The 25,619-nt window shown below is 46.7% G+C and overlaps 2 protein-coding genes and 1 long non-coding RNA gene across 6 annotated transcripts; 1 reads left to right on the top strand and 2 right to left on the bottom strand.

Moving 5' to 3' along the window:
• Positions 1-388: 388 nt before the first annotated feature.
• On the bottom strand, positions 389-16,020 carry DHX36 (DEAH-box helicase 36). The gene is made up of 25 exons (XM_086843900.1): positions 15,749-16,020; positions 15,442-15,563; positions 14,279-14,480; positions 13,587-13,625; positions 12,269-12,439; positions 11,708-11,787; positions 10,773-10,847; positions 10,480-10,646; positions 9,847-9,928; positions 9,279-9,419; positions 8,677-8,779; positions 8,298-8,385; positions 7,398-7,453; positions 7,228-7,292; positions 6,599-6,742; positions 5,986-6,103; positions 5,245-5,343; positions 4,761-4,934; positions 4,384-4,470; positions 3,627-3,710; positions 3,430-3,529; positions 3,257-3,347; positions 2,768-2,888; positions 2,037-2,189; positions 389-1,421 (listed from the first exon to the last, which is right to left on the bottom strand). The coding sequence occupies exons 1-25, from the start codon at positions 15,950-15,952 to the stop codon at positions 1,236-1,238; spliced, it is 2,952 nt and encodes a 983-aa protein (XP_086700026.1). The 5' UTR covers positions 15,953-16,020; the 3' UTR covers positions 389-1,235.
• On the top strand, positions 15,904-17,639 carry LOC147651388 (uncharacterized). Its single transcript, XR_015274491.1, has 2 exons — positions 15,904-16,220; positions 16,307-17,639. It is a non-coding gene; the product is annotated as an uncharacterized LOC147651388 (long non-coding RNA).
• Positions 16,532-25,619, bottom strand: GPR149 (G protein-coupled receptor 149). Of its 4 annotated transcripts, none has more exons than XM_086843908.1 (5): positions 25,409-25,619; positions 24,098-25,364; positions 23,052-23,244; positions 22,052-22,440; positions 16,532-17,382 (listed from the first exon to the last, which is right to left on the bottom strand). In XM_086843908.1, the coding sequence occupies exons 2-5, from the start codon at positions 25,037-25,039 to the stop codon at positions 16,810-16,812; spliced, it is 2,097 nt and encodes a 698-aa protein (XP_086700034.1). In that variant the 5' UTR covers positions 25,040-25,364; positions 25,409-25,619; the 3' UTR covers positions 16,532-16,809. The 4 variants fall into 4 exon arrangements, with proteins under 4 accessions (XP_086700034.1, XP_086700032.1, XP_086700033.1 ...); XM_086843906.1 differs by having other exon boundaries at positions 23,951-25,364; positions 25,409-25,545; XM_086843907.1 differs by having other exon boundaries at positions 23,951-25,608.

Raw genomic sequence — 25,619 nt, 5'->3', positions numbered from 1 at the left:
CTGGCCCCCGGAGAACGCTCCGGGCCTGGCTCCTCCCTCCCCGCGGCCGCCGGGGTCTCTTTTCCCCCTCCTCACACTCCCTCCGGCACCCCCAACCCCCTGAGCAGGGCGATTCTCCTCCTCCGCCTCGTCATTTAAAACACCTGAGGGTGGAACAGTCGCTGGAGGTGGGCAGGGGGGTTAAACGATGTGTTAGTGTTGTGCAGCTGGCAGTGAGGAGCTAGACACGTTCCATCCCTTGTTAACCCAATGGAAAACACAGCCAGTAACTTCCACTTAAAAGTTTCACCTGAGCTGCTCTGCTTTCTTCGAGAAAAAGCACATAAATCCTCCTGCTGATGATTAAAGTTATTTTTGCAAAGAAAAAAAAAATGAACAAAACACCAAAGAAGGGAGAAAAGTTCTATTTCCAGGCTTTTTTTTCTCAAGGATAAGCCTCAAAATCCTTAACAAACTTTGTTATTCAAATATTCTTCCATAGCTGGAGATCATTCAAAACAGAACAACATTCAAAACATTGAGAACAGTTGAAATAAGACTTGCAAAAAAAGATTCTTAATGTAATACTATAACCCATACATGAACTTCTTAAAAAAAACCAAAAAAACAACTCAAATTAAATGAAACCTTAACATATAACCAACATGACTTTTATCTAACCATGCTTTCTGTAATCTGTAATTTCAGTCAGTAGTGATGATGGATGGGGACAGAAAGCAAAGGAAGATTAATTGAATGGGATGAAATGCAGAAAAGGAGAAGAATTTCTGAAGATTGTTTCCTCCCACCATACAAATTCAACATGTGTTTTCAAGTTTAGTTTAATTAAGCTGTAATTATCTTCTGTGGAAGTGTTGGTGAGCAGACTGCTGCACAGCTGGAATAACACAGCAAGTATAATTACCGCACCCCATTAAACAAAACCCCAAAACAGTTTAGGTATTACTAAGCAGTATTTTAGCAGGTGGTTTTTAATATTTGTAACCTGATGGGTAAAAATCCCAAAGAAAACACTACAACAGGACAAGAACTTTACACCACCCAACAACTGCCGTTCTCTCCCTCACAAAGCTACACCGAGCACAGAACACATGCACGTGCACATACTGCCAACTAGCTCCGCATAACTGCCCCTCAGGATGAGGAGATTACCAGCTTACCCTACAAAAGTTGTTCCTCTAGCTAAAGAAATGCTATAAAAAAGAAGGCGACTGGGCTGGCCTGGGTGAAGTGCGTCAGCTGTAGCGCTCACCCTGGAACCGCGGCGCGAAGTTCCTGACGCCCTCGTTCTCCTGCGTGGTGATTAAGTCTATAATAGCTGTCAGCACTGCTGTATCCCTGCATTTTATATCATTCCAGTCCACGGGATGGGGGTTTTCTATTTTTTCTTGTAGAAGATCATCAAGTTCTTGTCTCAATTTCTGGAAAGTGTTGTGAAAAAGGAAAGAGATGGGCAGTTAGAGCTACACACAGCATCAACAGAGAGGTTCCAGTGCCTCGGGCCCTCTGCTCTCCTGACATTTACACCCGCTCCTCTCCCATCAGTTCATTTCCACATTGCTGTTTTCAGGATCAAACACTGGCTCTCAAAACCCAGTCTCTTTGATGAGAGACTACCAACTCTGGATGTGATGCCTCTAACAGCCCCCCCAGCACTTAGCTGACTATTTCAGGATTAAAAAGACTGGTTTAAAATAAAAATAAATTTTAAAAAAAGAGTCAGGCATGATTTCAGGGATCTAAAATTAAACAGTTCTATGGAACCCATTACTATTAACTGAGGAGCCCCACTCTGATGTATCCATATCCATGTGGATATTTCCTGGATTGACCAAGTCATCCTACAGCTTCTCAGCAAAATTAAATCTCTTTTGTTTACTTTGTGTGCTTGAACTGCTCGCCAGGAGTGCATTTCAAACATCATCTCCCTGAGTGACGAATCAATAGGCACAAAGGAATATCAAATTTAGATTAAGTGTATAAGCAGAACCAATGTTACACTGAGCTTTCCAGGTACATTATTTTGAAACAGTCACCTTGACCAAGTTTGCTATTTTTTCTGGAGACTGGAAAACAATCCACTCATCCACAGCGATGGTGTCCTGGTCCTTATCCTTCTGAATGGATATATCCCCTCCAAAGAACAAGAGGCAGTATGGAGACACCTCCGTGCAGTCATACAGGTAAATCTGCACAACAACAGAATCGTCTGATCACCCTCAAAATGCCTCAAGTGCCCTCAGTAATCCTTAATGAGACTCCTACAGAACTCCAGAAGTTCCTTACTCAGTTACAAATTCTGAAGATGCATGAAGCAACTCAGTTCAAAAGAAGTTACATGAAATCAGACTGAACAAGGGCAAAAATGGTCTTAAGTCTTCCAGTCTTTCACACAGTGGTGAAATCAAACCAGATGCTTCATAACAATGAGAGGAAAAAATGTCAGCATATCGAGAAGTGTTAAGATTGGATTGGAATAAAAAAAAAAAAAAAAACCTAAAATAAAAGAATTTACACCTGTTATTGCCAGACCTTCAAAAACCCCAAATCCTCAAAAAAAAACCCCAAGAAGTAAACAAAAGAAGTTCATTATTTGTGGTACAATGCCCCCAGTATCACAAAGGACATAATCTGATGGGGTGTACAAGGAATGGCCCGGGACAGGAAGGGCACAGAACAAAGGCTGTTCTCATCCCCTCTGAACTCTGATCCAACCTCATTGAAAAAGGGATAATAAATAAATCCCACAAGCATAGCCCTGACTCACGCTGCTGGTCCTCATCTTCAAATGGTACACGAGCCAGTTGTAATGGAACTCAGTTTCCTCCACGTTCACCGATTTGGGATGGATATTAACTGATCCATCTGTCTTGGTGCAAACTTTCACCCTTCAAAGAAAAAACAACAAAAAGTCTGATAGTACAAGAAGTGATAAATCAACAGAGCGGGGTCCCTGGGGTCTCTCTTCCCAAATAACCAGAAGTGACAGGGTTTGAACTCATTCCAAGCAGTGCTTCTGAGATGTTGTAACATTATCCATGGCATGGTAAGGGCACACAAATTATTGCAGGTGTTCGCAAGAATCCAGATGTTAAAAAATCAACAATCCCACCCTTCTCAAAGGAAGTAATGCACAACCATGACTCAAACTCTAAAGTGAGATTCATTCATGCACTCAGGCCACTGCTTCACCTTGCCAAATTAATCCACGTAGAAAACACCCTGAATACAATCCAAGATTAAACCAAACCCTCACATTTTTCTCTTTTTGCTGAAGCTGGGCCGGATCTTTGCCACTTTGGGATAGAGGCCAGCACAGATGACTGCTTTGAGCAGCTTCTCATTACCTGCAGGAGACAGCAAAATAAGTGAGGCAGCTCTGCAAGCTGAGATTTCAGCTGGGATAAATTCCTTTCCCTCCTTGGTTACCTGAGTTGGTGTTAGATTTGGGATCCTTGGGGTTTCTGCTATTCACAAACCCAGCTGCAAGGAGATGCTCAGCAAACTGTCCTTTCATGTTATGCAGCATCTAGGAAACAACAGAAATTGTCCCAGAATGATGCTGTGCCAAAGGCTCTGCCTCTTCCCCACGGGAATCCTGCCTGAACCTGGCAGGATGCTCTTACCTGCATGGTATTTGAGGACAGGAAATATTCCCAGCAATAGTCCTTCTCATTCCTGAAGCCACAACTCCGAGCCTCTTCCCAGCCCTAGGAACGAGAACCACAGTTCCAAGGCATTTGTTTGTAAGGGAACACACACTACAAACTCAGGGACACCGAAAACTGGAGTTCAACAAACAACTCTAACAGGTTCCCTGCCAGGGAGAAAGTAAATCCTTTCATCTCTCTGTATATGTGCACACACCACAGTGCAGAAAAACACAACTTCACAACACATTGAATCACAGCCTTGCTTTTTCCCTGGCGGGCAGTGACACCTGGCTGTGTTTGCCAGAGCACCCTTTGTTGTAATTAGCAGTTCTGGGCAGTAACTGTGTTTTCCAGGCCATTTATTTCCTCCTCTCCTCACCCCAACACAATACAGCACAATGTCCAACACTTCTGAAGTTGGCTTCAGCCTCTTGCCGAGCCCAGAAAGACAAGAATGAACAACTTTATTCACAACCTGCAGCAAGGTAACTGTAACACCATGTTTCCTTTGTCCTTTTCAGACTTGTCCACCAGAAATCAGGTTACTGAGCCTGGAGACAAGATTATGCAACACCAATTAGATGAAAATCAGTTTGGTTTTATGTTTCCTTAGAAGCCAAACAAAAAAGCCTACAAAGCAAAAACTAATCAGCTTCTCCCTTAGGATCATCTATATTATCCAAATTAAAATTGTAGAAAATAAATAAAACCCACACAAAAACATGCTTACAGTGAAAGCATTCACCACAGTCAGATGGTCGCTCTTCGAGTTCTTTGACAGTTCTTTTCTTCTTGCATCTGCGATTTTCTCTTTGCCCTAAAAATCAGAACCTATATAATATCCAGACTGACACGACAGTTTTCTTTTCCAAATTCAGTTACATCTGTACAGCAGTACTTTGTATGTAACACATGAAAATTATAATTATTTCCAATACTCCACAGGAAAAATGCTAACTCATAGTATGCAAGGGCAATCTCACTAATAAAAATGTAATTACCATGACATTAATGAAAGTGCTCTTAAACTCTAACACCTCACTAAGTCCCAGCATCCTCCTGAGATTCTTAAACTCCTACATGGAATTGTCATCTGTGAGACTTTACCAGAGGAATGACAAAAGGGTCCTTGAAGCTGAGGCTGGCTGCAATGGTCAGCACAGGGTCCAGGCAGCAGAACAAGGCTCCAAACAGGATCATCTTCCCGATGTGTGGCTCCACGGGCAGCCGTGCCAGGTGGACACCCAGGGGAGTCAGCTCCTCCTGCCTGTCCAGAGCATTCTGCCACGACAAGGGCACAAAGGAAAGAACAAACATGCTATGTGAAATGGGGAGGATTTCCTCAGAAAAGCCACTGGTACACGGATATCACCCACCAATATCCAAACCAGATGTTCCTATTTATGGCTACAGCTCATTTCTACAGTTATCACTGGAGCAAGCAGAACTAAGGTGCCGTGAACCTCTCCTTGCCCAGCACCCAAGGGAACAATGACATGAAGGACAAGGGGCTGCAATGGCCCGAGCTGCCTGGCAGCACGCAGTGCCACAGCTCTGAACACACAATCCTGCACATGAAGCAATGCCCTACCAGCTCCATGAGGTGATTTATGGCCAACATCACAGCATCACGAGATGGGGGGTCCATCAGTTTGCTAAGAAAATTGGCAATTCCACCAAGCTTCAGGATCTGAAAGAAAAATCACAACAAAAGCCTACAACAACCGGAGAAAAAGACTGTTGCCTATAATTGGTCAGCAGTAACCACACTCATTGAAATAGGGTGAGTAATTCACAGCTTGAGTTGGAATTTCTTTAGTTAAAAACTTGGGACAAAAACAATGTATTAGTGATGAAATTTGTAGCAGAAGGATCTACTCTTCATTCAGTTCACACATACATGGCATTCCTTCTGCTTGCATAAGGAATTCAATGCAAACTGTCAAAAAGGGAAATTCACACCAGTTCTAAAACTACTTTGTATTAAAATTCCTTAAGAAATCACATAAATTGACTCACTGGCATTCTCACTGAAGATTCTCTGATTGAATGGTATGTGATATTTGGGGGTCAGCACAGCCCAAATTTTTGTTAGTGGACTTCACCTTTTATTGATACCAGATAATTCTATTTTCCCTGGGTTTGATGCACCCAGATACAAGCGTGCATTTACAAAAGGTGCTGTAATTATTGGCTAAATATACTGCATTTCTGGTGTAATAGAATTTTGGTTTAACAACCCTAAGCTCACAGTTGCATTAACTTACTCTCTCAACCACTTATCCCAATGGAAAAGTAGATAATAAATATATTTGAAGATTCCTCCATTTACCTTGATCTGTAAGCAGAGCTCTTCCAAGGGTGTCCTCAGGATCTCTGGTAGCTGATAATCATCCAGGAGGCTGGCACGCAGTCCATTGTACAAGTGGTAACAGTGGCCTGGCTGAACTCTGCAATCATTTAAAGAAACAATTCTTTGGGGTTTGGTCACTTGTTGGGGGTTTCTTTCCCCTATGAAACTGTGACATTATGGTTCTGTTTGCTTACAAAGAGCTTCCCAAAACTGCTCAAGGAATTAGAACTGAAGTGCATTCAATTGTAAAAGCCATGTCACTCTTCTGAAACACAGAGCCATCAGCAGGAAAAAGGCATAGAGAACACAGAAATTAATTTTTACATCATTTCTACTTTACTATATCAGCCTCATAAATCAGATGTGAGAACAGTGAAAAAATTAAAATAAAATGCAGGATATTCTTCTATAGGAGGGAAACTCTAGAGTTAAACACAACACAAGTCAATTCAGCTTCCTAGGAAGAGAAGGAAATCATTCCTTGCCCAGGAACAGGAGGCAGAAGTGCCGGCACATGCAAATAATAAAGAACCTTCAGCACTGCTGGAAACTCAACATCCCCAAACCTCCCTAAGCACCCCACTGTTGCTACCTTCCTGCTCGACCCTTCCTCTGCTTGGCATTGGCTTTGCTGACCCACTCTGCTGCCATGGTGCTGATGTTGTTCTGGGTGTCAAAGTGAGTCTCCTTTATCTTCCCCCCATCTATTACAAACACCACGTCATCGATTGTGATGCTGTTGAAAAAAAAAGAGGAAAAAAAAAGCAACTTTTTCCAAGTGTGACCTAGGACTGGGTTTGGCCTCTCTTTATTCCCTCCCAAACAGTCAGCAATTAAAAATCTGTCTTTGGAATTTCATTAAGAACTATGTTAGTGAGCAGCTCAAGAAAGAGCTGATTTATTCTCTTTGGTGTGGCAGAAGTCCCTGCTTGGACTGTGAAGAGAGGACAGGCAGCTCAGATTATCCTGTACAAGTCATTCTAGCAATTGTTTAGCATTCCTGTAGTTTAATTGTTCAAAACAATGTATTTGTTGAATTGTTTTAAACAATTATAGGAAAACTCTGTTTAGTCTAGAAATATTTCTAAAGACAGAGTGTTATAAAACACAGAAACATATTTTTGGGAACATCAAACGGGTTTATACTTATCACTTCCATTTCTTTTGTTAAAGACACAGCTTCCTGTGTGCCCTCCTGGCTCAGGACAGGCAGGCACTTACCTGGTCTCTGCAATATTGGTTGCAATCACGATTTTCCTCACTCCTGGCAGGGTCTTCTTGAACACCTGTAATTATCCAGGGCCCATTTATGTCTTTGCCAAAACCAAACATGTGCTTCATTCTTTTTCTTTTTTGTAGTTGTGAAATATTGCAATAAAAGAGAAGCATACCTGAGTCTGGTTAACAGTAGGCATCAGTGAATGCAAAGGTATGATAATAAACCTATCTGAAAGTTAAAAATCAGTAAAAGATATGGTGTAAGCACAGAAACTTCCAATTTTACAGGAAAATCTATTAAATCAATTATGAAGAACAGAGAAAATAGGCTGCAAGTCAGGCTACTGCTTCTTGCTCTGAGATCACAGGTATTTGTAGCATAATAGCAAATTCTAAAGTAGAAAGGTATAAAGGCCTTTTTTATGATGCTATGACATGATGAGTTCAAGAAAATATATGAAGTTATGTATAGCAATTTAGACTTCCTTTTTCAATACTGAAGTTATTTAATAATTGGTCAAGTTTAATACACAAACTGACACTCAATCTTTCAATAAACTGGAATTCTGCATCTATGGAATGCATGCAAGCACAGTGCAAGGCACCATCTGAACAGCCAAGAGCCCAGCTAAGGTGAGATGGAAATGTGAGAGATGCAAAAGTACAAGTTAAAGTGTGTCACACAGGCACAGAGTACTTGAGAGTCTGCAAGAAGGCTTCTCAAATCAACAGGACTGAAGGGAACTATCAGCAAAGCAGGGGAAGCTGCTCAAGGATGAAGTGCAGAGGCAGCACACACAGAATGGAGTTTAGTTTTGGATGGGAGTTCTCCCAGCAACAGGAAAGGACAAGAGGAAGAAGATGCATGTCAGATTGTTTTTCCAATTGCCATTCCCACACTGAGAAAAATGAGTTGTTGTTAGCAGAGGAAAGATACCACAGACACACAAAAACTGCTGAACACTTTGGAGAGGAGACAAGGGAAAAAATTAATCCAGTGCAATTGCAGCCACCCCATGCAGGAGTCTGCCCCCAGTGCCACTGCCAGAACACCCACAGAGTTTGGGTTTTACCTGACTTAAACATGACTTGAGACATCAAGATCTCATGCAAAGTGCTGATGTTATCCCAGCCAGGCAGAAACACCAGAATTGCACCATCCTATGGAGAAAAGAGGCAGTGAAGGGAAGAGAGGTCAGAACACATCACACACTGCAGACAGCCAGCTCCTTGCACATTGATACATGGTGGGCATGTGAGATCTGAAACCTCACTGACCCAGCCTGGAACAGTCTATCAAGGGTTTTTTTCTATAGAAGAGCTACCTGCCTGTATTTATTTGAATGTAAGAGTAATTCAAAGCTGTTCACTTACTTAGAAGAGCAACCAAGAATTTCCCTTCTTTCTGTGTGACCAGCCAAAGTCAGTGTCCCCAGCTCAGTCCCACTGTACCTCCTCTTCCAGCACGATGTGTCTGATCAGTGCTGCTACAAGGTCCAGGTCCACCTTGTCATCATCCATCATCTCCAGGGCATCGATTGTACTTGCTGAATACCTGTGGCAGGGAAAGCACAGGCACTGGTCCCTTGCAAAGCCAGGGCTCCTGCTCCTGCTGCCTGGCTCTGAGTGAGCCACCCAGCCATCAACCCACCTCCAACCAGCTCAGTTCTCTGAGCAATTCCTGCTCCTCCAAAGTCTCCTCCACAGTTAGCTCAGTGTGATCATTGTCAGTTCAGAACACTTGAAGAATTTCCATGTCATGACTGAACTATCTTTGAACACGGCCTCTCTCCTCATCGATGAGCCAGGGACTGACAATTTGTATTTGGGTAATGAACTGAAATTTAACCTGAACAACTCAGAGGCAAAGGGAGCTAATCCTGCTGTCTCTAAAGCACTTCACTGGCTGTCAGCAAACTGTACAGGCAATTCCATCACCATTTTCCACAGCAGCCACTATTATTAAAGCCCAGAAACATAATATAGCACTAATTTGTTATTCTCACTTCAGAGCTGACTGAAAACTGAAAGCAGAAGAGAAACTTGGGCCCAACCTGCCCTGCAGCTGCCTTAGGTAGCCTGGCCACTGCTGCCTGTAGATCTCCTCCTTCTCCTCCTTCTCTGGCCTGCTCACGTGGCCCTGCATGAAGCCCTTCCTCCAGTGCGTCCGGCGATCCATCTTCTCTGGGGTGTACCTTTACACAGGAGGAGCAAACACAATTCCATTTGAAACTGAGGGAATTAAAGCAGCTGCACAGCTCTCCAAACCATGGACAATAAGCTGTGCTTGAGCTACACCATGTGTAAGAACGGTTCAGTTCCTCTTCTGACAGAAATCTTACAAAAGCAGGGACCAATCCTAGTAAGCATGAGAACATGTAGGGGAAAAAAGTGAAAGGCAAGAAAGACTAATTTGATTTGGAGACCTGAAATTTCACCACAGCAAGCAAAATTGCTCTCTCCCTCAAGCCAACATTCCCAGGTAGCTGTGTGCCACCTGTAGTTACTAATCAAGACCCTCTTAGAAGGTTTTCTGTTGAAAAATAAAGGCAATTCTTCACGTAAACTAAGCCAAACCCCCCCTAAACACTCTCTGAAATGATGTTCAGAAAAAACACTTGCCTCAACTTCTCAATGACATCTTCAAGCAGATATTCCACGACTGGGAAGGTAAATCCAGGGATGTGAATCATTGGGCAATGGTCTGTGGAGGGAGGCAGAACTCGGTTTTAAAACTACTGATGACATACTGCATGGAAAGAACAGAAGCAATAAACATTCCTCACTATTTCTGCAATATAGCTGCCATGTCTACAGGACATTTCCAATTGTCAGGGAAGATGTCAAATTCACCCCCAAACAAGGCTGCTGAATAAAAAAAGCACAGGCAGCAGCAAGCAGTATTCTGCACAGCAGAATGTTCAACTGCTTCCAGCTACTGGAAAAAGCTGGGAGACTGAACGACTCAAAGTTTAATCTGCTTGCCCACTCAGAGCAAGAATGCTAAAACATGGTAAATATTCACTAGGAAAACACTCTGTGGATTCTGTTTCCATGAAGTGTCTGAAATGCAAAACCAGAAGCAATATTGGGTTGTAATGAGATAAAACTGCATCTCCAGCAGCTGGCAGATATTTGTAAAACTGAAGTAGTTTCTTCTTTTGATACAAATCAATTATATAATTCGAGAACTACACTATACTGTAGGAGCCTAAATTACTGAAGATGAATATTTCTAGGAAGTACTTCACCTACCAAAGTACTCAGAAAACTTCTCTGCATTTAAAGTAGCACTCATCAGTATAACTTTCAGATCCAGTCGAATATTCAGAAGATCTTTAATAATACTCATTAAAACATCTGATTGAAGATTTCTTTCATGGATTTCATCAAGAACTACATGACTGATGCTGGACAAGTGCCTAAAATAGAAGAGGCAGAAGTTAAACTTTTGCTTTTAGGAAAAATAAAAGGCAGAGCCATGACTGGAACAGCTCAGGACTCATTTCATAATTGCATTCAGTGTCTCATTAAACAGGAGCTCTTACTTATCTGACTGGAGCCACTGCAGGACAATTCCCGTGGTACAGTACAAAATTGAACCTTGTTTCCTTGGCAACCGACTGAAAGAGACACAATAAGAACTCCTCAGTTCTCTTCCGTATTTAACAAACTACTTTAGAACCTTGAACCCCAGCTGCAGGTGCCACTGCAGACATGATGCAGATGTGCCTCACTCACAGCACAAGGGCAGGAACAAGGAATGAGGCCACTGCTGCATCACTTTTGTGGGTGGGGAATGGAGCAGGGAGAGGCCCAGGCACCCTTTGCCATCTCCTGCACGCTGAGGTGCAGATCCCCACCTGCTGCAGCTCTCCAAGCTCAGCACAGAGGGCACTCACACACACAGCAGACACATTCTATGACTCCAATTAAAATGCTGCGAGGGCTGAGCTCCCCTCTCACCAGCAGTTTTGCTTCAACAGTAGGGTTCTGGTGTGGTGGTACCACTTCAGATTTTTCAGTTATAGCCGACTACAAACGTGAAAGCTTTTCCTGTGCAAGCTGCTGTTGCTGCACCTATTACATGGTCCCAGAGGATTGATGCATAAATATGTACAGCAAATACACAGCTTTCCATAGAAATATGGTTTGGAGCATTCTCCCCTTCAGCATTTTCACTTTTCCTTGAAATTCATTGATTAGGGACATCAGTTTTATTTCTGCCCACAGCAGAACCTTGTAGAAGAGTTGAAAACAGGATTTATTAGAAACAGCCTAACTTAGGCCAGTCACTGTCACACAGGGCACAAAACACAGTAACTGCACTCAAACCTTTTCCTAAAATTCAGAAACCTCATTCCTTCCTCAAAGGAATTCCTTCAGGGAGAAATATCAGCAGGAAAACAGTTATTTCTCTTTAGAACTACTTTTTTAATTGTCTCCTTGGGCTAACAGCAGGCCCTTGCCACGAGCTGCTCACCTCTGCAGGCGGATCTGGTACCCCGTGCTCCTGCCATTGCCACAGCCCTCAGCCCTCTCAGCAGCCACTCTCTCAGCCACCTGAGGGGGAGAAAGAAAATCAGGCTGATCTTCAGCTGAGCTGTTCATCAATACCTGGAACTGAGATGGTCTGTAAATAACAAAGAAATGCCTTGAAAAGCACCTTTTCTCCTCCCCTGAGAGCAGCAACTCAGGGACAGGGGCATTAGCAGCACACTCCCCTTTCAGCAGGGTGAGCTCTGACACTGAACTATCAGGGAGAGCAACTGCTGAGCACTTGAAGGCCAGATTCTTTCCTGCTCATTAACACACCTCTCCAGGCCCTGATACAACATTAGTTTTCATCTTAACTGCCATTTGCACTGCCCAAATCCATTAAAATCACAGATAGAACCCATGAGCTAGAGTGAGGGAAGGAGGAGGCTGCAGTGCCAGTGCTTTGCGGACGGACATCTCGTGAATATCGGAGCAGGGCACACTGACAGACTGGCTCTTTGCAGCAGACTGGGGACAAAGCCGAGCACTGGGAAGGGGCACTCACAGAGATGGCGCTGATCCTGCGGGGCTGGGTGCACACGATCCTGCAGGTGGAGCCCAGGCCACGCTCAATGTGATCGTCCAGGATGAACTGGGTCACCTGCGTGGTTTTCCCGCAGCCCGTCTCACCGCTGATCACCGTCACGCGGTTGCTGTTGATCAGCTTCACCAGCTCCTGGCCCACACAAAGACACGGCAATTACTGTGCTGCCCTTGCAAACAGATCGTAGACAATCTTAAGAATCCTCTGCACCAGTGGGATGAACTCATGAGCAAAGTATCAGCAGCTCAAAAAATGCTCAGATGCTTCTTGTAATGCTACAAAAAAGTTTAGTTTAAACCTCACAGAAGTAATTTCTGCACATTTGCACTCCCCATGTTAGGGTTTAAAGCATACCCAACCTCAACAATAGCTTTAAATACTTTAGATCCTGTATGTAAACGTGAAAGGACTAAAATGAAAGCCTGAAATACATTTTTAACCTTTCTTCTTCCTGCTCGGTTCCTGCAGATCATTGGAGACTGAACATAAGAGTTTGCCCTGTTGGACTCCAAGCCTGCACAAACTAAAGGTTTTCAGCACAATATTTTAACATTTCTTGTACCAACAGGAACAGTTTCCCAGCCTCCTTCTCCCCACCCCAAGGACTGTTAAGGGGAGTATGACTATTTTAAGAAACAAATGCTAAAAGAAGGGACATGATGGCAAATAGAGGAACTGTAGGAAGGAGCTCGCTAATCACCCACTGAGACTGCTAAAGCAAACATCAGAATACTCCATTTCTACTGCTTCCAGGGGATATCAGCCTAAGAATTAACACCAATTAATAACAGCCCCTACTGTCACTGACCTTATCCTGTGGCTGGAAAACTAAAGGCACTGAGGGCCAGCAGTGCACCCATTAATTCTGTGGTTAAAGCTAAAAAAGCTTAATTTGCATTATATTCAATTCTAAAGTGGCTAACTGTTCAACAAAGGGCACAATTTTATACACAGAAGAAAGCATAACAATCTGAGTAACCAGGAACCTTCTAGAAGATTAACTGGCAGAAAAAGAAGACCTGTTATGAGCTGTATGTAGCAGCCATGTATTCCCCTGATATTGCCAGTTATGTTCCCATGAGAACGCTGCACTGAGCCCCGTATCACGGTCAGAGAGCTCCTGGCACTGGCTGGATAGAAATCCCTCTCAGGGTGGGAATCTGGGAGGCTTCTCCCCTTCCTGAAGGCCACCAAGGCTTGCTGCCTGTCACAGGGCACACAGCTGCTTTCCCCTGCTCTGGAGCACAGCACCACCAAGTCTCTCTTTCAACACACTCACCTCTTTCATCCCGTATGAGGGGAGCTTCTCTCGGAATCTCTGGGGAAAAAGAAAAAAATGTTTCTCTTTAAACACCTTTTCAGCACTGAAGCAATAGGATAGATTTCACCTCTAAACTGCAGAATAATGACAAACTGCTCAGCAGCACTTGTATAAACACAGGCCCATGGGAAATAACTTTAATTCCATGTGTGGTTTCAGTTTTGTTCAATTTAGAAAAAATATTTCAGCCCAAGAGTTCAGTACACGATAAGGTAAGTATAAACAGGTTAAGAGCAGGGCCTGGTATGGAAAAGAGAGCTGGTGTTCAGGGTAAAACAATTTTCTGTCTGCGGCTATTTAAAACAAAACCTCTGCTCTGTTTTGAAGGCCATTCCTTCAAAGCCCAGTGCTGTGATTTCAGTTTCAGACACAACTGCAGGGACACAATCCATAAAAAAGAGAGAAACCCACCCAATGAAACAACATGTCAGCCTCAAATTTCAGATTCTAACTGTTTCTGAAATTTGTAATTTCCCATTTCTAATCACTGTTCTATTACTAAGTATGAATTTTACAAATTCTAGAGATATTTTTTAGCAAAAGTAACACCAGGACAACTTTCTAGTAAATTGCAAAATATTACATTTTCAGGTTAGCTTAATTTAAAAAAATCCAATGAAAAGTTTTCAACTTAATACAGGGTGAAGTACCTGCATTTCAATATATCTGGGATCAGATCTCTTCTTCATTAAGTCTTCTTTAAGTTGCTCATCTAAATCAGCATCCTGCTCGGTTTTTTCACATAGATATTCCACATCCAGATCCAGGGATGTTTTTTCCCAGGCTGGTCTCTGTCTCACAGGAGCTTTTACAGCATGTGGTTTCACTTTGGCAGGCTGTTCTGGAGCAGGGCTGGAATCACAGAACAAGAACCTCAGATTCCCCCAGTGGTGCCTGGCCACATGCAGGGCGCAGGTTAATCCAGCAGTTAATGAACCAACAGTGCATGGCAACAGAGAATGATGGAATGGTTTGGGTTGGAAGGACCTTAAAGCCCCTCCAGTGTCCCCCTGCTATGGCAGGGACACCTCCCACTGGCCCAGGGGCTCCAAACCCCAATATCCAACCTGGCCTTGGGCACTGCCAGGGACCCAGGGGAGCCACAGATGCTCTGGGTCTGTCACTACAGTGAAAGCCATTAAACCATTATGAAATGAAATGAAAGCCATTAAACTACATTAAACCAAACTACATTAAAGTCTCAGACTACCAACCACCAAAAACCTGACATCAGGATCTAAAAAACAACACATTCTTTTGTACCAAATGAAGTTACAAAGCAACAAAACATCATCAGAGAATTACTGCTTAATCCACTGCCCCCTAACTGGATCCCTCAGCAAATGGAGGCCAAACCCCCTCGTTTCAGCACACTGGCCTATTCCAGCTGTTCCTGAAAATCTTTAATGAGTCCAGAACAGACCCTGCTTCAGACACTGCACAAATGTCCCAAGACTGCACAATACCTGAAAACAGAAGCAAAAAGTCACCTCTGGAAGAGTAATTCCAGAAGCCAAGGGAACTGAAAAATCCCATATATCTACTGTCATAGGCCCTGAGATGAGTTAAAAGTTTTATGAGTTTGAGTAGAAATTTAACACCCCAAACTCAGCAATAATGAAAGAGTTTTACAGCAATGACTACAACCATCTCATTGTCTCAGTGCGACAATACATGTGGAAATACTGGAGTACATTTGTTGAGTCAATACACTCAATAAAGGTAAATAACTTCTGACACATCTTCCTGCCAGCTTATGGAAAGGTTGTGCAATTCAATACAAACAAAAGAACCGGTAATTATATCTCTTTACCCTTCTTCATCCCCGGACCACCAGGACATGGCTTCTTGCTCTTTGTCGTTTTTAGTCTGGACAGAATTCAGCAGCTGCACGATTTGCTCTTCCCTGCGCTCGTCCATGCGCACGACAGCTCTCTAGGGCAGGGAGCACAGCGTCCATCAGCGTCCCCAGCCGTGCACAAACTGCGTTAGCAGGGGTGTGTGTGCCCGAGCCTGCCGGGCTCCCCGGCACCACCAGAAACCTGCGCTTTGGCCCAGGGGCAGCTGCAGGGCGCACGGGCACACACCCCCGCCCCCGAGCGCGTCCCCGCGTCCCTCACCTGCTGCCGGTCGGCGTCCCGGCTCTTCTGGCCCTGCTTGCGGGCGTACCACAGCCCGATCTCGCGGCCCTTCAGGTGCCCGGGGTGCCGTCCCCGCCCGCCGGGCCCGCCCGCCGAGGAGGAGGCGGCGGAGGCAGAGCCGCCATCACCGCCCCGGCCCCGGCCGCGGCCGCGGCCCCAGTCGCGGCGCTGCTCGTAGCTCATGGCCGCGGCTGCCGGCGCGGAGCTGCCGGCTCAGCCCGGCCCGGCACGGCTCGGCCCGGCGCGGCCCCGCCTCATCCGCCGCCACCGCCCGCCTCATCCGCCGCCACCGCCCGCCTCATCCGCAGCCGCGCTTCCGCCCGCCCGCCCGCAGCGCTCAGAGACCTGGGTTCGAGTCCCGGCCCGGCCTAACCCGAGCCTGTGGGACCCGGGTTCGAGTCCTCGCACTGACGCGCCCCGCAGGGTGCGGGCTCCAGTCCCCGACCGGCCGGTGTGTAACAGAATGGGGAATTTGTATCGTTTTCTTATCGTTTTATGAATGTAGTATGCGAAGTATGATCTTTGCTCTACTTTCAGGCCTAATCAACAAGAAGAGAGATTTAATCCATGAAACAAAGAGCAGCCAATGAGCTTTAAGTGATGTCCAGGTGTTATTAAAGTACTTATGGTATTATGTGGATTTAGATGTTGACAAGAACTGCAAGTGAATCAAAACTGCTGTACCTTCCCACCTTTGGAGCTGCTCCCTCATTTCCACAGGCTCCTGCAGGCATGCCACCCAGTGCCAATAAACACCAAAGCTGGGATGTAAGACTTTATTTGATTCTCTGTAGACACACATGTTCCTCAAATAAATAGGTATATAAATAAATAACTTAAAATCCACCATGGAAAGCTGTAAAGCACTTGAGTATTTGTTATCCCCTTGATACAGCATTAAGAGTTTGAATTGATTCACCGCTGCACCCAAATAAAATTGTATGATAGAAAAAAGTAGCTGCTGTTGTATTTGCCCGGGTGACTCGAGGCGAGGGGAGCACTGGCTGTCAGAGCAGTTGAGGGTGTGGATTAAACACCTTTTAGCTGCCGCTGCCCTGCTCCTCCCGCTCTCTGTAGGCTTTGTTCAGCAGCTGTATCTCCTCCTGGTACCCAGCCCTGGCCGAGTGCTGCTTTTGGCTGTTCCGCCGATGAGCCTCGACCGTGTCGGGGATGGAGATGCTGAAGTCGCTGCCGGGGCTGTGCGAGGGGATGAGCAGGGAGTAGGAGGCACTTTCCCCCAGCTCACAGCACACGAACCTGTTCTCCTTGCGGGAGTAGCGCAGGGATGGTGACCGTGGCTGCGTGGAGGACTGGCTGATGTTGCTGATGATGGACACGGTGTCCAGGGCCTCTTCGTTGTCACAGATCTCCAGCACCTCCAGGTGAATCTTAACGCTCGTGTCAGCGAACGCGTCCCGAGGCTCCCCCGGGCTCGGCTCGTGCCCGACGCTTTTGGAGCGGTACACCTCGATTTTCTTGGACGTGGGGGTTATTTTCTGCCCCTGGGAGCTCACCTCGTAGGTGGACAAGGAGAGCGTTTTGCCGCCGGGGGCCTGCAGGGACACGGTGCCCTGGAAGGCGCACAGAGGCACGGCCAGGGCCCCGGCTGCGCGCTGCGGGGAACAAGTGCTGTTAGTGCTCAGCCTCACCCCAAAACCCTGCAGAAATCAGCCAAGTGTGCTCAGCTTGTTAACTCTTACTGCCTCTTCCTTACAGAATTTTAGACACCTGGTATTTATGACTTGAAAGAGTAGTGAGAAGGTTTTTGTGTTATTATACTCCTTATTGTATGAAATCCCAAGTGACTGTGACTCACTGTGAAATCTACAGAATATGAAAAACAGAGTTTAAATAAAAGCTGATTCCAGCACTGCGAGGTTATGTCCTGTTTAATCAAACTCTTTGATTTGTCAGACTGAACATGAGGCACCTGGGGGGAGAATGAGCAATCTCCACTTGCTGGAATGAACGCTCCAGGTCTGGAGAATGAGACATTTCCCAACCACTTAGTGCCTTTTTCTGAAAGTCTTCTCAAGTTTTCTCTTGAGAAATCAGTATTTACTGTTAAAGTGAAAAAGATCCATCAAGTCTGCTCTGTCACTGCCCAGTCACTAACCAGGGAGATACTGAATGCTGTCATTTCCCACTAGAACAGCTCCTGTGGAAATGTTCAATTCCAGACACCTTTACCTCTTTCTGAATCCATTTGTCACTGTAAACCACAATGCTGTGCTCTGGGGAGCACAGTGCATACAAGTGCTGGGACTAAACCCATGGTTATGGGCCCCAAGGGAGGGATAAATGCATTTATCATGGGTTTAGATACAGCCAGGTAACACTGATTATTACTGAAATTACTTGCAGTATAAATTATTAATAATGAGAACAGAAAGTGACCTTTGTCTTGTCCTTGATACCACGATTAAATACCCAGTTCTGCTTCTCATGCCACATCCATGGCAATAACAAGGAATCCAGCAGCAAACCAGACTCTACTGGTACATCCTGTGAATTGTTTTGTCTCCCCCTCCCACGGTTCCCTGCAGTTCAGCTCCTTGCCTTCAACTCCCAGCCCTTCCCTCACCAAGTTCCACTGTTTGTGGAGAGGATTTCCCACCTCAGGGCATCCCCCCATGCAGCCCCTGCCCACTGTGCCTGGACAATGTTCTGGCTGTTGGAATCTGGGACAGGGATTTCACTGGAGAACTCCATGTACCAGCACAGGCATCTTTTAAAAGCAAAGACAAAAAAAATGCCAGTGAAATAAATCACAAATTTCCTTGTTCCTCACGGAATGCTGATGCATTCTGAGCAGAGAAATCTCTGCAGAATCGATCAAGCAAATCCCCTCATTATTTAATTATGCATCCACCTTCCAGAGCTGCCAGAGGACAAGAAGCAGCTGTGGCTGCCATGAGGCAAAAGCTCAGGACCAGGTTCCTTGTCCTGTTCCTGCTGCCTGAGCAGGGTCTGGGCTGGATTCACCGAGGAGGATGTTGTCCATAGGGAAGGCCTGGATGTGTCTGAGTCCCACAGCAGCTGGAACAGGCTCTGACAGGCAGATTTCCATTTGGAAATGGTCAGACCACGGGCTGGGGGCTGAGTGGGACACCAGGACACCATCCCAGCTGGTTCTACAGTGTCTGCTGACAAACTCAAGCACAAGGCACTTTCAGACTCTCCCTCACAATTCCCAGGCCCTGGAATTGGCAGATAGGTGTGCCAGCAGTGTCCCAGTGAGGCACACATGGACTGGAGCCTGCTCCTCCTCCCTGGGACAGCTCTGCACGGGGCAGCACCAAGAGCACACACGGGTTCTGCCAGGTCTGCTCCCACTGCCAGGGCCACGCTGCCCTCCCAAACAGAAAACCAGCAATCTAAAACAGCTCTGAGGAGTTTGCTTTCCTAATTATTTGGTCAAACACAGCTCGAGATGAAAAGGTCTATTTTTAGCATGTTTCCAGTAAGGATCCTGGCTTTTTCTTTCCAGAGACAATGAGTTTTCTGTTTGTTTTAAAATAGAGGCTTAGTCTTCTCCTTCCCTAAAAACACAAATTAGCTGCAGTGAAATTAATTACTGCAATGATTTGCCTTTTCTGAGGCTGACTGCAGTAAAAGTAGAGCCAAGGTGGTGTGACAGGAGGAGACAAGCTCACCTCAGATGGCCTGAACCCAGCACTTGCCATTGGCCTGCACGACACAGACAGACCTGGATTTGTATCAGTCAGCACCAGGAGGTGCAACAGAGCATTCGAGGTGAGGAATGGGAGCTCTGTCCAGCCTCGCCCCCCTGGGCAAATGTTCCTACTCTCACTATTCCTCACTATTCTGCTGCTGTTGGCAGTGGAACTGCAGCAGGGAGCCAGCATCACACAGAGTACACACGGCTGTGGGAGCAAAGCGAGAAGATGAAGGTGAAATGTTACACAGATTTTCCAGCCACAGGAACCTCTTTGGAAATCAGGAACAAGTTCCAACCACCTGAGCAGGAAGAGCCCTGATGGGAAGGGCTCAGCACATCAGCAGGGGTGCAGATTCCCAGGAGCCAGTGGGAAGCAATGAGAACTTTCAAGGCCATTCCTAACTCAGCTTCTGTGCTGTGCCTGGTGTTTAAGGGAATGTTCACAACTTCCCTGCAGCGAGTGAGAAGCTTTGTATTTATCATGTTAAAATACTCCTGCCTGTGCTGGCTCCTCCTCAGTAAAGTCACTTGCACAGCCTCCCCCTGTCTCTCCTTGCAGGGCACATAAATAGGTTCTGTGCAGAGTCTCTTCAAAGACTTTTCTTGAGGCAACCCACAGATGAGGTAGAGAAAAATAATCAGCAAGCCTGGAACAAACTGCCAGCCTGAGAGATTTCTGTTGCCTGAGGGCACTGAAGCATAGACAAAATAAGACATGACATATTTACACTCAATCTCTTTAGGGAGGGAGATACATGGGGATTTTATGAGATGTTAAAGGTATTTTTCAAAAATGCAGCTGAGCAGGAGTTAGAAATGGCAAGTACAATTTTCTCTCTCCCTCTCCATTACAGCCATCCTATCATGTATTCAATAAAACCTGCTGCCCCATTCTCTCATGCCACTTTTATTCCAGAGAAAACACTCTGATGGAGTGACTCTTTACTCACAGAATGGCCAATGAAGAGACAACCAGCTCCACAGTCATTACTGTCACCCCAAGGAAGTGCCATCCCCAAGCCCACAGTTTCCAGAGGACACCAAGGCATCCCAGGCCCTGTCCTGATGCCACATCCATGGGGATGGCTGCTCTCCCTCCTGCTGTCAGTTCCCACAGCTTCTCCTCCTGAGGAGAAAATCAGCAGCACTCCAGTAGGAACCCCTGTGTTTATGGACTCTCACAAGAACCCCTGGATTTCCTGCAGAAGGATGTGGCCAATCAATGCCAGGGGGAGTCTCCTTCTTTAACACATGTGGGAAATGCAGAGTGATGAGAAAAGAGTGATTTTTCTTAGACTTTGGAACTTACAGACAGGATGAATAAAGGAGGTGGTTTTCAAGTTATTAATGTGTGACCCAAATTGATCTTTCATCCAACATAAACCTGAGCAATGCATTAAAGTAATTTTTTCAAAGTTTGCAGGGGTTTCACACTCTGCCCTTTCCCAGCTGCAAAGCAAATGTCAGCTGTGAAGCTCTGGCAGCTCCTGCTCAATGCCAGAACCAGGCAGAGCTGTGACTCCAGAGCCTGGAACTTTTACCCCATAGGAGCTTTAGTGCCTGGCACTGGCTTATACCTGGGAAGGTGTCAGAAGTGCATGAGTTGTGATTCTTTGTAAAGCAAGAAGGGAAGAGTATGTCCAAAAGTGCCATATGAGGCCCCAGGGCACATAAAACACCCCAGGCAGTCACTGCCAGCTGCTCCCAAAGAGCTTCTCATACCTGAACTGGCACCACAGGACACAGGGAAGGAATTACTTTGGTTTTTTAAACATGGTCTGGAAACTCCTGCAAGGAGAGTCACAGTTATGAACCTGATACTGTGATTTTATTAACCAAGCTGTACATAGCCCATGAGGCCTTGGCAAGAACTGGTAGATTAAAACCAGGCTGAGTCATCACTTCCTTTTGCCCCCAAGTGCAGGAATTCATCTCTGCACACTGCAACAGAGTGAGCATTGGGCTTTTATGAAGGGGGTGATTGGTCACATTTGAAATATCAGCCAGATTCCTCCTGTGGATCAGATGATAAACTTGTGTTTATCAGATTCTTGTACCTGAATAAAAAATGCATCTTATCCATCCCCTATGTGTGTATGCAAAGGCTGAGCACGAGCTGATCTGGCTCTGAATTCACCCTGCTTGCAGCAGGAGGTTGGATTAGGTGACTTCCAGAGATCCCTTCCAGCCTGAAGCCTTCTGGAGCTCCTGTCTCATGGACTTCATGTGAGCTCTTACCCCACTGCCCCCTACTGTAATGCCCAAGGGCCACTGAATTCCCCAGTGAAATTCTTGGGAAAATGTCATCTTTTGGAGAGAAACTTCCTATTCATTAAGATAAAGTAACATAATTCATACCTACTTCTCACCATACACGAATCATGCAGATGCACAAAAACAAGAAAAGCCCATGATTAAGACGACAACGAGAAATTATTGCAGAATCAGGACCTGCAAATAGGTCTGTGATTACTAAACATTATACAGTGTCATAAGTTTTACTAAAAAATAGGGCTAATAGAAGTCTCAATGTCAGTAAAAATCAATCTTACTTCATAAGGAAACTGTTATTATCAGAAAAGAATAAATTCCTACTTTACCTGACGAGGGTTCCTCTCGGATTTGCTCCGGCACCACTCCCAGTCCGAGAGCTCCGGTGTGTGGCTCTCCTCGTGGAACAGCCTCCACTCTGGTCCTTCAGGGAATGCTGAGGGGTCACACTTTGTGCCTTCCTGGCCCTGGCAGGCCCCTGGCCCTCCAGGAGCTGTCCCAGTGCCCCCCAGGCTGTTCTGGGAGCCGTGTCCCAGTGCCAAGGGTGGGATCCCGGTGCCTCTGCCAGGCCCCCGCTCCTCGCAGTCAGGGCTCACCAGGCTGTGGTGAGATGAGGATTTGCCATCGCTGCTGTGGTGGGGAGGGCTCTCCTGGGATATCCTGTAGATTCCATAGCCCTGCTGGAATGACAGCTTGAACTCAAAACCACTGCGCTTAGCTAAGCAGGAAGGAAAGAAACTGTGTTAGGAGTTGAGACCAAAAAGAAAAGTGAGATTACAAACACCATGCAAATGACATGCTAAAACATGGAACAAATTATCCAGCTCCTGCTGGAAACAAGCAACTTTCCCTCCATAAAAAAAGTGAATTGTTGAGAAGAAAGACTTCTGAGAAGGAACTGCCTTCTAGATGAACTGCAGTCGTTCTCTCTGGGAAAGTGGCTAAAAGGGCAGCAGGGGCAGCACAAGCCATTCTGCACTTGGATAATGTGTATAAAGCGAGTGAAAGCCATGCACTGAGGATGGCTTTTCTCTAAGGTTCAGGAGTTCTTTCTCCCTGAACAAGCAGGGAATGTCAGGAATTTGTCCACTGGTGGTAGAGGATTTTCACTCCAGAGAATGGGAAGCAATTCCCACATCCTCAGAAATATTTAGCGCTTAACATTTGCCATTGAGACCAGATGATCCCTGTGAGTCCCTTCCACCTGAGCCGCTCTGTTCCTCCAGCCTACATAAAGCCCAAGGTAAAACAGGGCTCTCCAAGATGCCAAGAAGGTTACCAGGGAAGGTCTGGCAGCCTGTTACACCAAGGCAACCCTTCCACACTTACTTGTGGCATCTTGTGAAGACACTGCATAGGAGCTCCTCCTGCAATTGATGATGCAGCCGCAGGGCAGGTGGAGCCAGTGCTGGGACAGGACAAACACCGGGGTGACCATGGCAGCCAGCACGGTCAGCAGGAAGCTCAGTGTCTCCAAAGAAAGGCTCTGCAGCCCAGTCATGTACTGGACAGCCATCTGTATCTGAAAGGCAGAGCATTTGGAAATTTAAATCACTTTGGACGCATGAGATGCTTCCAGGAACAAAGAGAACATCTCGCCATGAATACGACACCACTGTAACAATAATAACACAGATTGTCATTAGTGTTTGCTTAGGACAATTCTGGCTCTAACAGACAGCAGGGGAAACATGCTGACTGCTCTCCCCTCATGCTGCATTTCTCAGAAAACCCCTCCCTGAAGCTAAACAGGGCTGCTGAGCACCATTGAACAGCTCCCAGTGCCAGCCAGTGCCATGTGGTACCGAGGAGCCCCAGCCTCCCATGCCCAAGGGCAGGGGTACCTGCCCCAGAGCCGTGTTCTCTGTTCCCAACACATCCCTTTCTCAGGTTCCTGCTCCCAAACACACTCACATGCACACCACAGCACTCCCTCCTGCCCCAGCACTGCAGCATTTACAAAGGTGCAACCAAACTCCATTTTTCTACCAAACTCCCATTTTTTAACCCAAAGGATGTATCTCAAAGGACAGGACAGAGAGGCCCTTACTCAATTCCCAGCCCCAGAATGCTGAGCCAGCCCTGTCCCACAGCAGGCAGCAGCAAAGGGGGACCTTACAGCCCACGGTGTTCACAGTGACATGAATGATGTGATGAGAGTGTCAGAGCACTGAACCAGGCTCTGCCAAACCCACTGGCACCAGTTAAACTCATGCAGTGACACAGACCTGCAGGAGAGGACTTCTGCTGGCACAACTGCACTGTGAGGAACCACTGCAATGGCCACTGTTCCTCTGCTTCAATCCATGGCCCAGAGGTGACATCCCACTGAAATGTAAGTGAGTATTGGAAAGTGAAGCCATCTGAGAATTTACCATCATTGGGAGCCAGAGAAGGACTTTGGTCAGTGCCAGGATCAGCGAGAATCGTTTCTGGGCAAAGCCCACCGTGAAGCTCCTGCTCTGTGCGCTGCTCTCAGCCACGCCTTTCCCAAAAACTGCCTCCGAGTTTTGGAAAGGCTGCAGGGCTTTGTCCCCGGGCTCCAGCAGTGGCGGCGGAGGGGCAGCAGCCCCGCAGCCCCACGGTGTCCCGGGGGAGATGAAGCCTGGGGAGCCCCGCAGGTGCTCGGGGTGAGGCGGCCGGGGCTCACCTGAGCACAGCAGCCGCAGTGTCAGGGGAACAGCCAGCACTGCCAGGAGGGAGAAACACAGCGAGTACACAGCCAACACAAACAGGACGTAGGAACTGGCACAGTCGGCAAAGCAGCCCCAGGACGTGGGGATGTACCTGCCCCAGCCACAGAGAGGCAAAATGCTCATCAGCAAAGCGACGGTCCAGGTGGTGAGGATGGCCCATACCACGCTCACACGGCGCTCGGAGGAGCTGCAGCTCAGGGTCCCGGTCGTGTTGAGAGTGTAGAAGTTGTAAGAAACTATAAAAGACCCTTTCAGGTTGCTAGAAATGCCCTGGAATAAATACATAAACGCTGAGGTGGTGCACAGAGGCTGGGGGAGGGCTTCCCTTGACCACTGCATGAGCATGAAAATAATCACTGGGACGATGCTGATCAGATCATCTGCTGCCAAAGAGGTCACAATCATCGAAAGCGTGGTTTTGTTCTGCAGTTTCAGCAGGGAAACTAATGAATAAATACTGCCCAGAAGGGCTGGGAGTGCAATGGCAAAAGTCAAGCAGAACAGAAAGACATTCCAGGTTCTCTGCTCACTGGGTTTGTCCACAATGCTGTGATTCTCAGTGAAGAAGCTCGTCCCATTGAGTGACAAATTACCAGGAGTTACCGACATTGTCCTGGGCATTTTTTTCTTTCACTTGCCTTCTCACTGATTCTGCAAGTTCTCACCAGCTGAAACCAGAACTGTCAGCTCCACATCCCAAGTTTCTTTGTTTTCCTAGACTCTCTTTTGTGGCATCTGATGAAGAAATATTCAGGTGGCAGCACCCCTAATGACCAGAACTCCCGCTCTCAAAAAGCCAAACAATGAAGTAGCGAAGGTGCTGAAATAAATGGAATTAATTCTTCGGGATGGTTCCGGTGCTGGCGGATGGTGAGCTGGGGCGCTCGGGTGTCCCGGTGGCAGTGCCCCCGGCGGATGGCGAGCACTGCCGCACTCAGGGGCTGGGCTGGCAGGCAGGGCTGTGGCAGCTCGGGCTGTGGCTGTTCGGGCTGTGGCAGCTCGGGCTGTGGCAGCTCGGGCTGTGGCAGCTCGGGCTGTGGCTGTTCGGGCTCTGGAAGCTCGGACAGACATCGCGGAGAGCCGCGGGGCTCGGCCAGCGCTCTCTCCCGGCTGCAGCGGGAGCAGCCGGGGGCAGCCGGGGCGCTCCCCCGGCCGGAGCGGCAGCCGGAGCGGGGTCCCCGCCAAGCCCCACCTCCGAGCC

This window comes from Cyanistes caeruleus, chromosome 10 (assembly GCF_971803275.1).
Source record: "Cyanistes caeruleus chromosome 10, bCyaCae1.hap1.1, whole genome shotgun sequence".
Taxonomy (NCBI): Eukaryota; Metazoa; Chordata; class Aves; order Passeriformes; family Paridae; genus Cyanistes; species Cyanistes caeruleus.
The sequence above is the reverse complement of the archived record's forward strand: the minus strand, read 5'-3'. Positions and strand labels throughout refer to the sequence as shown.